General features: G+C 46.1%; 1 protein-coding gene across 4 annotated transcripts in view; it reads right to left on the bottom strand.

The window, feature by feature from the left end:
* ZBTB7C (zinc finger and BTB domain containing 7C) overlaps positions 1-15,421 on the bottom strand; it is a 317,379-nt gene that overhangs the window by 12,227 nt on the left and 289,731 nt on the right. For all 4 annotated transcript variants that reach the window (XM_075932697.2, XM_075932700.2, XM_089779457.1 and 1 more), the window contains one exon: positions 3,982-5,178. In XM_075932697.2, coding sequence (XP_075788812.1) covers positions 3,982-5,162 — 1,181 coding nt within the window. In that variant the 5' untranslated portion in view covers positions 5,163-5,178. The remainder of the gene's footprint in view (positions 1-3,981; positions 5,179-15,421) is intronic.

Raw genomic sequence — 15,421 nt, 5'->3', positions numbered from 1 at the left:
TAAAGTGCTTTGAGATTTATGGTTGGTACAGCACCTTGCACAGTGCTGGTCCATGACTGGGGCTCCCACATGCTATGGTACCATAAATAATAGAGATGAAAGCAACGAGTAGTCCTGTGGAACTTTAGAGATTAACAAAAATATATAGGATCATGAGTTAATGCTATACAAGAGCAAGTTATGTCGGATGGTGCATGTGAGGTGTGTCTGAGGTCTTAGCTATCCACAGCACCAGTGCAACCACACCTGGTAGCAAGTGGCATTAGTGATAGTGGTCTAAACAAGAGCCTGGCCAAACACTGGGCCTGAAAATGTAAACAGTCCTGGCAAGACAGGGGTGTGGCATATTTGTAGAGCACATTGGGGAAGTTCGCATTATTGCTCCCTATTTTGTAGCTAAATGGAAGCGGTATGTGTCCAGTGCTAATTCAACATTGTTCAGTAGCACTGACATGTAAATAGGGATGGGGTGACACCAACAGCAGGAACAATGACCCGGACTCATCAATTAACACAGGCAATCAGCCTTCCCTTTAAATGTCAGGGTTAGCCAGACCATGTTGCCAACACTGGCCAGAGGGGCAATGTGCAACCCAGCTGAGTGCAGTATCAGCTGTGTAAATGCAGCATGGCATGGGCATTTATTTTCAGGGGTGAACGTAACTTAAATTTCTTACAGGTACTATTCCATCACAACCTGCCCCCCTTGGAGGGGGGCCTTATACCGGGGGTAGGGGTGGGGATTGCGATACAACAATACCTGTAAGAAATTTAAGTGTGGGGTGAAGAGCAGGGGGCTCAGGGCAAGGGATTACGTATGGGGGATGTGGGGGGGCTGGGGACATGGGGGGTGCAGGAATCAGGGTTGGAGTGTATGAGGGGCTCAGGGCAGGGGATTAGGTATGGGGGGGCTGGGGACATGGGGGTACAGGAATCAGGGTTGGAATGTATGAGGGGCTCAGGGCAGGGGATTAGGTATGGGGGAGGTGGGGGGCTGGGGACATGGGGGGTGCAGGATTCAGGGTTGGAGTGTATGGGGGCTCAGGGCAGGGGATTAGGTACGGGGGAGATGGGGGGCTAGGGACATGGGGGGTGCAGGAGTCAGGGTTGGAGTGTATGAGGGGCTCAGGGCGGGGGGGTCAGATGTATAAAGGGCTCAGGGCAGGAGGTTGGGGTGTGCAGTGGTTCAGGAGTCAGGGCTGGGGTGTATGAGGGGTTCAGGGCACAGGGTTGGGGTATGGGGGATTCAGGAGTGTTAGGGAAGAGGACTGGGGATGTAGGGGTACAGGAGTCAGGGTCGGGGTATATGAGGTACTCAAGGCAGGGGGCTGGGGATGTGGGGGGTTCAGAAGTCAGGGCTGGGGTGTTTGAGGGACTCAGGGCAAGGGGCTAGGGTGTGGGGGGGTTCCAGAGCTAGGGCAGGGGGCTGGAAGTGGGAAGTATTTATGTGTGAGAGCCCTGGGGCAGGGTTACTTTACTTGGCTGGGATGGGGCTGCTGAAAGAGAGGCCAGGCCAGGATTGCCACGGATGGATCGTGGCCTCCCCGTCTACGCCCCACTGCAGCGGGAAAAGGGCAGTTTGCCGCCAGCTGTTCCTGCAGCCAGATGGGGGCCGGATCACAGGGCCTGCTTCAGGATTGGGGCCAGGGAGTGGTCACTGCAGCCAGATAGGAGCCGAGCCCTGATTGAGGCCTTGTTGGCTAGGCTACCATGGCCAGAACTGTGCTACCGCCGCCGAAACCTGAGGTGGGCCACCAATGCCAGGGCTGGGCTGCCGGGCAGGAGCTGGAGCTGGAGCCCGAGCTGGGCTACCAGGGCAGGGTCACTGGGGCCAGCTGCAGGGTCTGCCCCAGGAGCATGGTGGCTGGGGATAGACTGCGGCTGTCAGGTGGAGGCCGGAGCCAGGTCGCCACAACCAGATGGGGGCAGCTGCCGCCACCAGCCCTTCTCACAAACCTGGCTGGGAGTGCACATGCGTCCCCTACAGCGCCCCCAGCCAGCTCCTTTACAAGCAGAGTGCCCCAGCCAGCTCTTGCCGGAGCGCAGCCGGTTCTTAGCCAAGCAAAGCACCAGGGAGCACAGCCTTACCTTCCCCTCTGATAGCCTGCATTTGAATATTAGCACAGGGACAAAGGAAGGAAAGGCAGGCTGAGTGTTGATGCACACCAGGTATCTGCCCATTGTCAGGCACTCTGCTCTTTTGACTGTTCATGTTATTTTCAAACAGCACACTTGCCAGAGCCTAACAGAGATTTCTCTCCCTCACAGCCAGAAGCTGAAATACCATCCTCTTGTCAGAAAGCGTTATTATGGTAAAGATTCTACTTGTGAGATATTAATTATGCCCAGCAAGAACAGATCCAGGAATGTATTTCCTCTGCTCATGGATTTAATTTGCGAAGCTTTTCAGAGAAGAGCTGCATGGTGCAGCATCAATTCTGTGTCACCGACTTAGAGCACAAAGGGCCTTATTCCCCACTCCCCATTCATTTATATCTTCCTAGGGACTTGTTGACGTCAAGGTGCAAAGGGTGTGCACCCAGTCTTTGCTGATTTCATCCTTTTCTCCACTGGAAACATGCACCCTGTTAGAAAACCTGGTAAGTAACATGTTATAATTAGAGAGAGAAGGTGGGTGGGATAATATCTTTTATTGGACCAACTTCTGTTGGCGAAAGAGACAAGCTTTCTAGCTACACACAGCTCTTCTTCAGGTTTAGGAAGAAGTCCGTCTATGTAAGCTCAAAAGCTTATCTCTCCCCCAAACAGAAAGTTAGTCCAATAAAAGATATTACCTCACCTACCTTCTTTCTTTCCTACGACCATCACAGCCACAACATCACAGCAAACAATGTTACAATCAGCATAATTTCAGCCTTCGTATGGACAAGGACAGTCGTGTTTGAACATGTGGTAGCTGGCTGTGGTCCACACCCAAGCCATAATCATGTTTAATCTGGTTCCAATTAGCATGCTTTCTGACATAATGTATAAACAAGGCTTCCTGGGGAAGTACAAGAAAATAGGGTCCTGATCCAAACTCCACTAAATCAACACAAAGACTCCCATTGATTTCAGTAAGTTTTGGATCAGTTTCTAGATTATCCAGATAGCCAAAAACCTTTTAGCCAGAAACATCCATTGATTTGTTTCAGCGACCTTGGTCACACACTTGTTTCTGCAGTGCTTCCCCAGTAGATTCCACATCAGCAAACAATAACCTGGCGGGAAAATGTTATATGCTGTTATTTACACTCTTGACTAGTTAGTAGCTATCTTGGGGTACGTCTAGACTACAGGCTTTTGTCGACAGAGGCTTTGTCAACAGATACTGTCAACAAAGCTTCTGTCGACAAAGAGCATCTAGACTACATCCAGTTCTGTTGACAAAGCAAGCCGCTTTGTCAACATGGGTGTAGACGCAAAGGACAGTGTAGATGCAATAACGCCTTCTATCGACAGAACTCTGTCGACAAAAGGCATTATTCCTTGTAGAATGAGGTTTACCACTGTTGAGTTCTATTGACGTTATGTCAACAGAACTCGGCGGTAGCGTAGACGCAGGTATAGTTTTGTCGACAAAAGTCCACTTTTGTCGACAAAACCCTGTAGTCTAGACAAACCCCTATAGATAACCAGAGGCAGATCCCAAACCCATTAAGATCAATGGGAGTCTTTCCATTGACATCAGCGGGATTTGTGACAGCCCTGTTTCCTTGATATTCACTTTATTCTGTAATCAAAGGCAACATGCCTTAAATGCCTGTGTTTCTATGGAGCTGCTTTGCTGAGATCTTTCTCCTCTTCTGCTTAAGGCCCTAGCGTGCCATAGGCTCACACGCAGGAAGCAGCTGCTGTAAATAGCATTTATGACTAACAACCTGTAGGGCTGGATTCGATAAATCCACCAGCGCTTTATTAGGGTGTTGGCCCCCTTTTATTGCCGCATTGCGAAATCCAGCAATACTACCCGCTGCACACCTGGTAAAGCGAACTTCACAGATAGTGCACATGTATGGCTTTTCTCCCGTGTGGGTTCTCATGTGCCGTGGCAACTTCCCTGCTCCCATGATGACTTTGTTACAGATGGGACACTGCTGAGATGCCTTAGGCTTTATCTTCCTTTCTTCTTCCAGGGGCCATGGAGGAAACATTCCTCCCAGGTGGGTGGCACTTAGAAAGTTGAGATAAGCACTGTAGTCGTTCTCCGCCTTAATGTGCTCTAAATGACCTCCCGGAGTGCCCGCAAACATGTCCTTGAAGAAGTCATTAGGGAAAGGGGCTGGAGGGAGCTCCTCCTTCTCTTCCTCTTTAATCTTCCTCTTTTTGATCACCAGGTCCAAAGGGCCATTGTCCACTTGCTGCTCTTCTAGCGGGGAAAAGGAACTGAAATTTCCATGCCACAGGTGGGGAAAGAAGCCTGGTGGGAAGGGAGATAGGGCTGGCCTCCTTTCTGGAATGTTTGTTTTAGGGTACAAATTTTCCCTTAGTAAGGACTCGATGGAAAAGTCTCGTATCATGCCCAAGTGGCTGGCAGAGCTATTGGCTGGGTAATGGTTTGGGAAGTCTGTAGGTGTTTCTGTGTAGGCTTCCTCAGTAAGGTCTGACTTTGAAGGGCTTTGGTGACAGCGTACTTCTTGGACATCTGGTAGGTTCTCCCGATTCACAAAATCTTCCACTTCTTCCTCCTCCTCCTCCTCTTCCTCATCATCCTCATCGTCGTCATCATCCTCATCTTCCTCCTCTTTATCATCTTCCTCTTCGGCTTCTCTGTCGGGCTCCATGATTTCTAGGCATACATTGATAATGCACTGGATTTCCAGCATCTTGGCCGCATTGAGGATGTGCTTGACGTTCGAGGCGGTGATGGTGAGGGTTGACGTGTAGGCAAACTCTAGGATAGCGGAAAGTGCTTCAGGCTTGACAAAGTCAATCTCATAAACACAGGGCTGGTCTGTTAAAGTGCCAGTAGTGAAGAGTTTTTTAAAGTACTTGCTGCAGGCTGCAAGGACAGACCGGTGGGTCCTGTACTCCTGGTCCTGGACAATGAGGATGACGTCGCAGAGTAGACCATCGTGCCGCTGTTCATTTAATCCGCAAAGAACTTCACTGCTGTGGTTTGGGAATGGGATCCCAATAAGATCTTCAATGCCATTGGCCATATTCTCATTTAGAGCCCTAAAACAAAATACAGACAGCAAGGAATTAGGGAGCAGATATCTTAGTGTCTGTAAAGCTGACTATGCCATAGTCACCTCTTCTTCTCTCTTGCTTCCCCACTTCTCACTTCTCCTCTCTCCAAAAGGCTGCTCACAAAATCATCTGCTTCCACTGCTCCCTACCTGGTATCTGAGAGTCAGGATCTTCACAGCCCTCCATGATCTGGTTTCCACTTCCCCCTGTACTCGCCACTTCCTTCTCCCAGTCCTCTCTCCCTTTGTTTCCCCTCTCCTCCTCCACTTCCAATCCTTTCCCACTGATTTCTCCCCAGCGATGTCTCCCACACCCTCCCAGTCCCAATTTCTTGCCTGTGTTTGTGTTGCCTGAATTACATGCTAAGCTCTTTGTGTTTTGCTAAGCAATATGACTATTTATGTAGCTATCTGAATAAATAGGAATAACAAAAGCATGCCCGGGATGCAATGACCAGCATGGTGTCACCAGTTTTCTTCCTCACATGCAGTGTTATTAGCACTGTAACACTCACCATTACTGAGCCTGCACAGTCAGCTATCCCATACTGCCCAGGCATGGGATAGACAATCCAATGGACTACACAAGGAGAGCAAACAGACACACATTTGGGATGTCCTACCGAACAAATAGCTGGGAGAGAGGAGGACTGACCAACTGGCTAAGCAGCAAACCCAGTTAAGCAATCCCATCACCTACAGTGTATACAGGTGAACATCCATGCACCTGCTTTGCCCACTGGCAAAGGTGCAGCATGATTAGTTGCCCTCGATAGTAACTGAGGGTTAGCTAAGTGGCTTGTGGGCATGCACCCTGCTTAGAACCAACTTAGAATCAAGGAACTCAGATCAGAGTTGCAGCATCAATGGGGATAAAGCTTTTCTATTTGGAGTGATGGCCACATCTCTCTCCCAGAGTGTTATCAAAGCCTCTCTGCTACTGTTCCAAGGCCTTTGTCACCTCCCCCTATGCAGCTTGTGTTTCAAAAGGGCATTTGGGAGAAAAAACCTACACGCCAAACTGAAAACCTGATATGAATAGGTTCCTCAGAGTGTTATCTGTCAGAGATTTCCTCTTTCAAATGGTTCCAATAGAGCCTGGACTTGCACTATCCTAGAAAATAGGAGACACTTCCTCCAGCGGGCTCAAGATATAGTAACACTGTCACATGCAGAAAAGATGTATAAAACAACCAGAATCACTTTGATGCTATTAACCCTTTAGAAACTTGAGAAACAGAGAGAGAGTTAATGCTCCTTCATTCCCAAGGCCCCAACCTTTCAGTCACTCAGGCAATATTTCCAACCACAGGCAGGGGAAGACAATCTGGGGAACTGCTGTCCCACTCCCTTGTTGCTGGACAGCTGTAGAAATGCGGGTGAATTGGAGGTTTCCTCCAGGCACTTTTCCCATCCTGCCTGCACTGACTGCTCTGTCACTGGATTTCTCTCGCAACCTGTTCCTTACCTCCTTGTCTCTTCTTCCACCTCCAGCCAGCCAGCCTTGAAATTCCTCTTCTTCCCTCCCTGCTTTCTATCACCACCCTGTTCCATCCTCATTAGTGTTTCCCCCTTAGCTCTCTGCTAGGTTGACCGCCTCTTCAGCTGCCCTGTGGAGCACTAGGGTCCCTGCTGGCTGTCACTCCAACTCAGCACAGCACCTTGTGCTCCTAGCGCTACACAGCTGAGAGGGTGAGGCTGAGGCTGGGAGGGCAGAGGGGAGCACTCGGCAATCAAAGAAGCTGCTGGGCCTTCTGCCTTCTCCTCACGTTGGCTTAAATTGGTTAGCAAAAGCCTGGGCAGCTGTGGCCCAGCCAAAACTGTTGGCTTTGCCTGAGGAAGGACAGCTGGATCCGGCCACCCGTAACCTTGACCAAACATTGCTTTTTGGGATGTGAACCCAGGGATCAGACTCCCAGCGTGTCTTCCCCTAAGGAGGGGAATTCTCATGCAATGCTGCTTTCCTCCTCCCACCCAGGGGGGATCAATAACCAGTGAGACCTTGTGGTTATCTCTCCCCTCTTTGTCCAGCCCCAGGCCCAAGCCAGTGTTTGGTGGTTACTATGTGGGAGCAGGCAAGCCAAGGCCTTGAGAAAATGATGACACCACTGCTAAGCACACAACAGCTGCCTCTGGACCACCTCCAGCCCTCAGTTCCTTCCTAGTGCCAGCCAGCCTGCTCTCCAAGGCCTGTTTTGGAGCAGGCAAATCCCTCACATCCTCCCAAACTCTTGTTTATATGCGGGGCTGTTCTTTGTCCATGAAAGAAAAGCCATTGCCAAAAACGGCCAGCCCATAGGAAAGCACTGTTGGGAGAGTGCTAAACTCTCACTGCAAAATCTGTAACCTCAGAGCACTTCACTGTTGTCACCAAGCTGTGGCCAAATGAAGCCTCTTGGCAGCAGTGGGGATAGACTTGAGTTCCATCTGTCTCAAAGAGCACAAGCCCCTGCCCTTCAGCTACAGGAAAAGCTCTTTTGCTAGTTAGCAAAACAGCACTGATGACATGAGTCGCAGGGAGGGGTGCACCAGTGTAACGCCAACAGATGGAACCAAACCCGGGGCCTCTGGAACTTAGTGCATGAGCCTCTAATGTTTGAGCTAAAAGCCAGCGGGCTCTCAGCTAAGGCTATAAAGTAAATTCATTCATTCATTCACTCGCGCTCTCTCTCTGTAAGTGGTCTAAGTGCCCGTGCGTGGGACAGTGAACTATACCCAGTAGGTATGTAAGTTACCTCTGCACCAGCCAGGAACTGTGCAGTGCTGACACATCTTCTCTCCTGGAATCCCAAAAGCCTTTAAAAGCATCAGTGGCATGAGACACACAACGCTGCTACCCTTGTCCCAGTTTTACAAACAGGGAAACTGAAGAACAGTGAGGGTGACGCCCAAGATCATACAGCAACTTGTCAGAGCCGGAAATAAAATCTAGGTGCCCTGCTTTCTGGTTAATAGTTTTTAAGGCCAAATGGGACAATTATGATCTTGTAATCTGACCTTCTGTGTCACCCAGGCCATAGAATCTCACAAACGAATTTCTGTATCAGCCCCATAACTTCTGTTTGAGCTAGAGCTACTCTTTTAGAAGGATCTCCAATCTTGATTTAAAGGATGAAAGTGATGCTTGCAACACACTGGCATATCATATGTATGAGTGAATAAGTGATTTTGCTCTGAAGAGGCTGGGCAAAAAGAGAAAACAGGAGTTAATATCATCAAGTGCTACAAGAGGGCTCGTTAGCTCAAATGACAGAGGCTCGTGTTGTACATCTGAAAAATAAGGGTTCTTGTCTGAAATTCCATGATGTTTGTATGATCCAGACAGATCCATGGCTGTTTTTTGTAAGAAATTGCTTTGTTACACAGTTCTGTTTGTAGCCATGTTCAGCTAATTAACTTTCCTCATAATTAACCCAATAATAGAGCCTATATGACATGCTACAAAATTGCCATTAAACAAAAGTGAATCTGCCAAGTTATTCAAACAGGTGTATGATAATTATAGTTTTTAAGAAGGTTGTGAAGATATGGCTTCCTTCTCAGGAATTTGCATGCTAATAACAATTACAGGTAATGAAATTTCTTTTGCCCCATTACATTTTAAAGTTTTGCTTTAAAGAGACACCATCATCTTAAAAAAATCACACTTGTCTAATTTTTTTTCACCTACAACTGGTAACCACTAAGATTACTGTAGCTGAAAGAAATTGGAAAAACCTATTTCAGCTTGTTTACTCGGTTTATTTCAAGACACTGTGTGTAGTAAGTCTCACTGTTTTTCCTGGACAATCCATCAGTTTTCCCTATTTGTGCAGGTCTTTTATGTAGCAGAGAGAGAGAGAGAGAGAGAGAGAGAGAGAGAGAGAGAGAGAAAAAAAAAACAATTAAAGGATAGAGAAAATGTAATTGCAAAACTATAAAAGTTAGCAGGGGGAAGGAGAGACAGATGTTGTACCTGAAACTTGTTATAACTCGCTTTTTAGGAAAGAGACTAGATTTCATTTATTTTAACATTGCATTTCTCTCAAGCTTCATTCCATTTCTGCTTTACTGAAAGCATGTAGGAATGCTGATAACACTTTAGGATCCTGGGAGAGTAGAAGGGGAGCCACATAATTTAAAAAAAAAATAAATGTATAACGTTTGTAGAAATAGCTCTCTAATCCAGCCTGGTAGTTCGACAGTTTTGCAACTCTGCACTGTTATACAGAACACCAATCCTAGAAATGACCTTAAGAGTCTCATGCTCCAGGGGGAACTGACAGAAGCTGGAAGGGTCTGAAGTTGATGCTTTCAGTGAAACGCTTTCCTTCCTAGAGCTCCCCTCCTATTCCTGTCTCTTTCACACACCCCCACCCCAATTAAAGGGTGTTTTCTCCAAGAATAACAGATCCAAAAATAGAATCAGCAGCCTCAGCATATATTCCAAACTATGAATGTCACCCCTTTAAAGAAATGAAAGTGCACACACAAAGGAAGTGGGAGAGAAAGACCAAAAACTGATTACGTGGAGTTTAACAGAAAAATACATTTTATAATAGAAAATTATAGCATTGTAAAAATAGTGAGTTGACTGCTTAAAATAACTGCATTCCAATTAAGCTCTAACTGGTATCTCCAAATACTCTATTTACAAGAGTGCTCAATACTCATTCATCATTTTATTACAACAAAAGCTCAGCTTCTAAAAGCATAATTCTATAATGATTATGTGTCACAGAATTACATTTTCTCCCTGGTAAACAGGTGCATTGCCATCAAGGGATCCCTAGGCCCTGAAGAATGGCTTGTAGTAAAAAGGGCCAAACCCCATTGGGGCCATTCATATGAGCAAGGTTTGGGGTCTACCATCCCCGAATCTCAAAAGTAAAAATATATTCTTTGCCTAGCTAGAGCAAGGCTCCTCTTAGCACCTTGAGGTGCTTCACAAAACTGATTTCTGGCTGACTCCTGCAAGAATGCAAGTGACTCGGATTAAAGGGAGCTAAGCGAGTGCAGGTAGCAGCTGCTGCTACTGGCCACAGTTTCAGACACCCAGCATCACTTTGCTACCTGGCAGCGTGGTTAGTGCATTGGGACCCAGGAGACCTGGTCTCCATTCTCCATTCTACCACCAACTTTCTGTGTGACCTTGGGAAGTCACTTAGGCCCCAATCCTCCCATGGGAGTTAGGCACCTAAGGCAGGGCTGTGGAGAGATATGCTGGATTCTTGCACAATGTAGGAGGGGGCCTGGCTGTCCCTGAAGAAGTAACAGTGCTGGGAGTAGCCTCTGCCAGCCAGTTCTTTAGGAGTGCCTGGAGCTAGGGTTGCCAGATGGTTGAAACAAAACTACTGAACATGCGCCCCCCGGCCCCCAAAAAACAAACCACTGGGAAAAAATTCTGTTGAAGGGGGAAAAAAAAGGCAGGGGAGACCAGAGCAGTTGAGGGAAAAAAAGGATTTTAAGACTTATTAAGAGGAAAAAAAAATTAAAATAAAACATCATTAAAACAGCATGTCCCCTTTAAAGCGTGAGTGCAGGGATAGGAACAGGAGAGCCATTGAGCACTAAGACCCAGGAGAAGCATTGCTTCTCCTAGGTCTTTTTGCCGGCAGCCATTTTATGTCGGCAGCCTTGCGGAACCAGGTAAGCATGGGGGCTGGAGGTGCTGGGGGCCAGGGGAGGTTCGGAGCGAGGGGGAGGCTGGGCGCTGAGTGTTTGTAGGGTTGCCAGGTGCCCAGCATTTTCGCTTCCTGGCCGGGGGAAAAATCAGAAAATACTGGACATCTCAAGTGTCCGGTATTCTCTGAAGTTTTTTTACCGAACAGGAGGTGAAAATACCAGACTGTTCGGGTGAATTCCGGACACCTGGCCCCCCAACCCGCAGCATGCCATGTGGGGCTCTGGTGATGATTTCAAGGGCCCAGGGCTCCAGCTGCTGCAGCAGGAGCCCAGGCCCTTTTAAATCACTGGGCCCTAGGGCAGCCGCTCCCCGCTCTTTCAGTTGACAACCCTGCCTATGAGGATCTGAGCCTTAGGACAAAGGTGGCCAATGTGATGGTAGTTGTAGAAGCTCTGAAAATTAGTCCACTTATATAGATGCCTTGTAGATCAAAAGCATAGCCAAGTCTGAAAAGAGGGTCCTTACTCTCTGTGCCCCTGTTACACAAATTTCCCTAAGGATACCTCTCCATCTTTGTAACACACACTATGAGCCTCAAGCTGGAAGGTGCTAAACAAGTGCACGGCAGTATTTATTTTATACTGGATCCAGAGTTTGTAAAGGCGCCTTAGCAGGAGCCATCTCATCTCCTGTGGTTAACTGCATTTGTGTTACTCTGTGCTTTACTGTTCTAAAGGTGTCCGTGGGCATTAGGAGTGGTGCAAAGAGGCTTCATCTCCAAGCAAGGTCGGCAGTAATACTCTCATGGGCAGGACGCTGAATGCCAGGCAGACCTTCAATCTTCCCTGGCTGTCAAAGTACCTTTCGCCACATCTGCTCTACATTCTGGGCCTCTCCAAAATCAAAGTCTGCTGCCTCAGAGCCTAGCATTCATAATGGCTTGGGGGATTTTAAAATTCAGATTTAAGAGGTAGCTGGGTGGAGACTACCTGAGCCATCTGTGAAACTGCTGCTGTCAGGTTGGAAATCATTTCGGGTCAGTTTGATCTGGCTTAGGTCTGAAATTCAAGCCTGCCATGGGAAAGCCCATAGGCCATTAATCTGCCCTTAGGTTCCAAAGTTTTCCAAATGAGGCGTGCTTTGGCTTGGGATCCTCTTGTATCACTTTTACAGTAGTAGAAGTCAACCTCCCCCCACCCCGCACCCACCCACCCTGCCACACAAACACAGGCAGTGCTGGCGGTGAAATCTAGCGATTGTCTCTCCTTTCAGCAGGCAGAACTCCGGCCAAGCCAATGATTGTAAACCTACCCCAGCCACACCCTAGAAACTATATTTGTGAAAGCGCAGCCAAGCCCATGTCTTGGCACTGACAATCATAGCGTTGCAATCTGCACTCTAGAAGATTTTCTTTTGATTGCTTGCTTCCCCCTCCTCCTATTAACTTTTGACTCTCCACCGCAAAGTATTCTATTAAAAAAACAACAGTGCACAAAAAGGAGACCCCAGAGAGAAAGAGAGAGAAATGTCGTCTTAGCATTTGGATTATTTAAAAAGAAATAATACAAAAAACATCAACATTTACTAATGTTAATATTAGACAACAGGAACGTTTCTTCCCTGCCAAAGTAGTAATGGTAGAAATGGTCTAGACTCTGTGAGGTGAAATGGAAGTCTGGGTTATTCTGCAGAGTTTGCTTAATAGGTGATTATGAGATATCCCGCTTGTGTTCTGCAAGACTGTACATTCATTGTTAATGGTGCCTGGTAAATCACAGATGACTAAATTGCTGAGTGTTGTAAAAGGGCACTTGGAACTGGTCCGTTACCTTACTTATGTTAAGAAAATTTATACTATCACTTTTGTTTCAAGGAGGCTGAAGAATGAACTGGCTAGTGTGTTTGAGTCTGCTGCCCTCTAATGAATCAAATCGGCATTGATCAGCCATGTCTCATATCCCTGTACAGCAAACAAAACAACAAAGGGACTGTTGTACCACCTTTACAGCAGTAGAAGTCAAACTCCTCCCACCCTGCACCCACACACCCTGCCACACAAACACAAGCAGTGCTGGCTGTAAAATTTAATGATTGTCTCTCCTTTCAGCCGGCAGGACTCCAGCCAAGCCGATGATTTTAAACCTACCCCAGCCACACCCTAGAAACTATATTTGTGAAAGCGCAGCCAATCCCATGATTTTTTCTGAAGTAAAAATCTTAAATGAGCCAAAATGTTCCATAGAATCACTATAGATAGTAATTCCATACTCCAGTAATAAGAATATAGCTGTAGGGATATACTATTGACCACCTGATAAGGACAGTCATAGGGTATGTCTACACTAACCCCCTAGTTCGAACTAGGGAGGCTAATGTAGGCATTCAAAGTTGCAAATGAAGCCTGGGATTTAAATATCCCGGGCTTTATTTGCAACTTCGAATGCCTACATTAGCTTCCCTAGTTCGAACTATGGGTCTAGTGTAGATATACCCATAGTGACTATGAAATGCTAAGGGAGATTAGAGAGGCTATCAAATTTAAAAATTCAATAATAGTGGGGGATTTCAACTATCCCCATAATGACTGGGTACACGTCACCTCAGGACAGGATGCAGAGATAAAATTGCTTGATATGTTAAATGACTGCTTCTTGGAGCAGCTGGTTCTGGAACCCACAAAGGGAGAGGCTAGTCCTGATTTACTCCTAAGTGAAGTGCAGGATCTGGTTCAAGAGATAAATATAACTGGACCACTTGGAAATAGTGACCATAATGTAATACAATTTAACATCCCTGTGATGGGAAAAACACCTCAGCAGTACAACACTGTGGCATTTAATTTCAGAAAGGGGAACTACACAAAAATGAGGAACTTAGTTAAACAGAAATTAAAAGGTACAGTGACAAAAGTAAAATCTCTGCAAGATGTTTGGAAACTTTTCAAAGACACCATAATAGAGGCCCAACTTAAATGTATACCACAAATTAAAAAAGTCAATAAGAGAACCAAAAAAGTGTCACTGTGGCTTAACAACCAGGTAAAAGAAGCAATGATAGATAAAAAGATAACTTTAAAAAGTGAAAGTCAAATCCTAGTGAGGAAAATAGAAAGGACCATAAACTTTGTCAAATTAAGTGTAAAAATATAATAAGAAAATCCAAAAAGGAGTTTGAAGAACAGCTAGCCAAAAACTCAAAAAGTAATAGTAAAATATTTTTTAAGTACATCAGAAGCAGGAAGCCGGCTAAATAACCAGTGGGGCCTTTGGACGATTGAGATGCTAAAGGAGCCCTCAAAGATGATAAAGTCGTAGTGGAGAAGCTAAATAAATTCTTTGCTTCAGTCTTCATGGCTGAGGATATTGGGAGATTCCCAAATCTGAGCCATTCCTTTTAGGTGACAAAGCTGAGGAATTGTCCCAGATTGAGGTGTCTTTAGAAGAGGTTTTAGAACAAATTGATAAACTTAACAGTACCAAGTCACTGGGACTGGATGGCATTCTGAAAGAACTCAAATGGAAAATTGCAGAACTATTAACTGTGATTTGTAACCTACCCTTTAAATCAGCTTCTATACCTAGTGATTGGAAGATACTAATGTGACGCCAATATTTAAAAAGGGCTCTAGAGGTGATCCTGGCCACTACAGATCGGTAAGTCTAATGTCAGTACCGGGCAAATTAGTTGAAACTAAAGTAACGACAGATAGATGAATATAATTTGTTGGGAGAAAGTCAACATGGTTTATGTAAAGGGAAATCATGACTTATTAATCTGCTAGGCCAGGATATGTCTACACTAGCCCCCTAGTTTGATCTAGGGAGGCTAATGAGGGCAACCGAAATTGCAAATGAAGCACGGGATTTAAATATCCCACGCTTCATTAGCATGTTCCTGGCCGGTCGCCATTTTAGAAATTGACTAGCCCAAAGTAACTGCCCGCGTCTACACGTGGCAGTGAAATGGGATTCCGAATTAAAGCCCTAAATCTAATTAGCTGTTATTCCTCCTACAATGAGGTTTAACAGTTAAATGGATTTAGGGCTAGTCAATTTCTAAAATGGCGACCGGCTGGGAACATGCTAATGAAGCGTGGGATATTTAAATCCCATGCTTCATTTGCAATTTCGGTCGCCCTCATTAGCCTCCTTTGACCGAACTAGGGGGCTAGTGTAGACATATCCCTAGAGTTCTATGAGGGAATCAACAAATATGTGGACAAGGGGGAATCCAATGGATATAGTATACTTAGATTTCCAGAAATAGTATACTTAGATTTCCAGAAAGCCCTTTGACAAGGTCCTTCACCAAAGGCTCTTAAAGTAAAGTAAGTTGTCATGGGATAAGAGGGAAGGTCATTTCGTGGATTGATAGCTAGTTAAAAGACAGGAAACAAAGAGTAGGAATAAATGGTAAATTTTCTGAGTGGACAGAGTAACTAGTAACTAGTGCAGTCCCACAATGGTCTGTCCTGGGACCCATCCTATTCAACTTATTTATAAATGATCTAGAGAAAGGGGTAAACAGTAAGGTGTCAAAATTTGCAGATGGTACCAAACTGCTCAAGATAGTTAAGACCAAAGCAGACTGTGAAGAGCTTCAAAAAGATCTTACCAAACTAAGT

This window comes from Pelodiscus sinensis, chromosome 6, assembly GCF_052426305.1.
Source record: "Pelodiscus sinensis isolate ZL-2025 chromosome 6, ASM5242630v1, whole genome shotgun sequence".
Lineage (NCBI taxonomy): Eukaryota > Metazoa > Chordata > Testudines > Trionychidae > Pelodiscus > Pelodiscus sinensis.
Note: the sequence above shows the minus strand (reverse complement) of the source record. Positions and strands in the feature narration are given on the sequence as shown.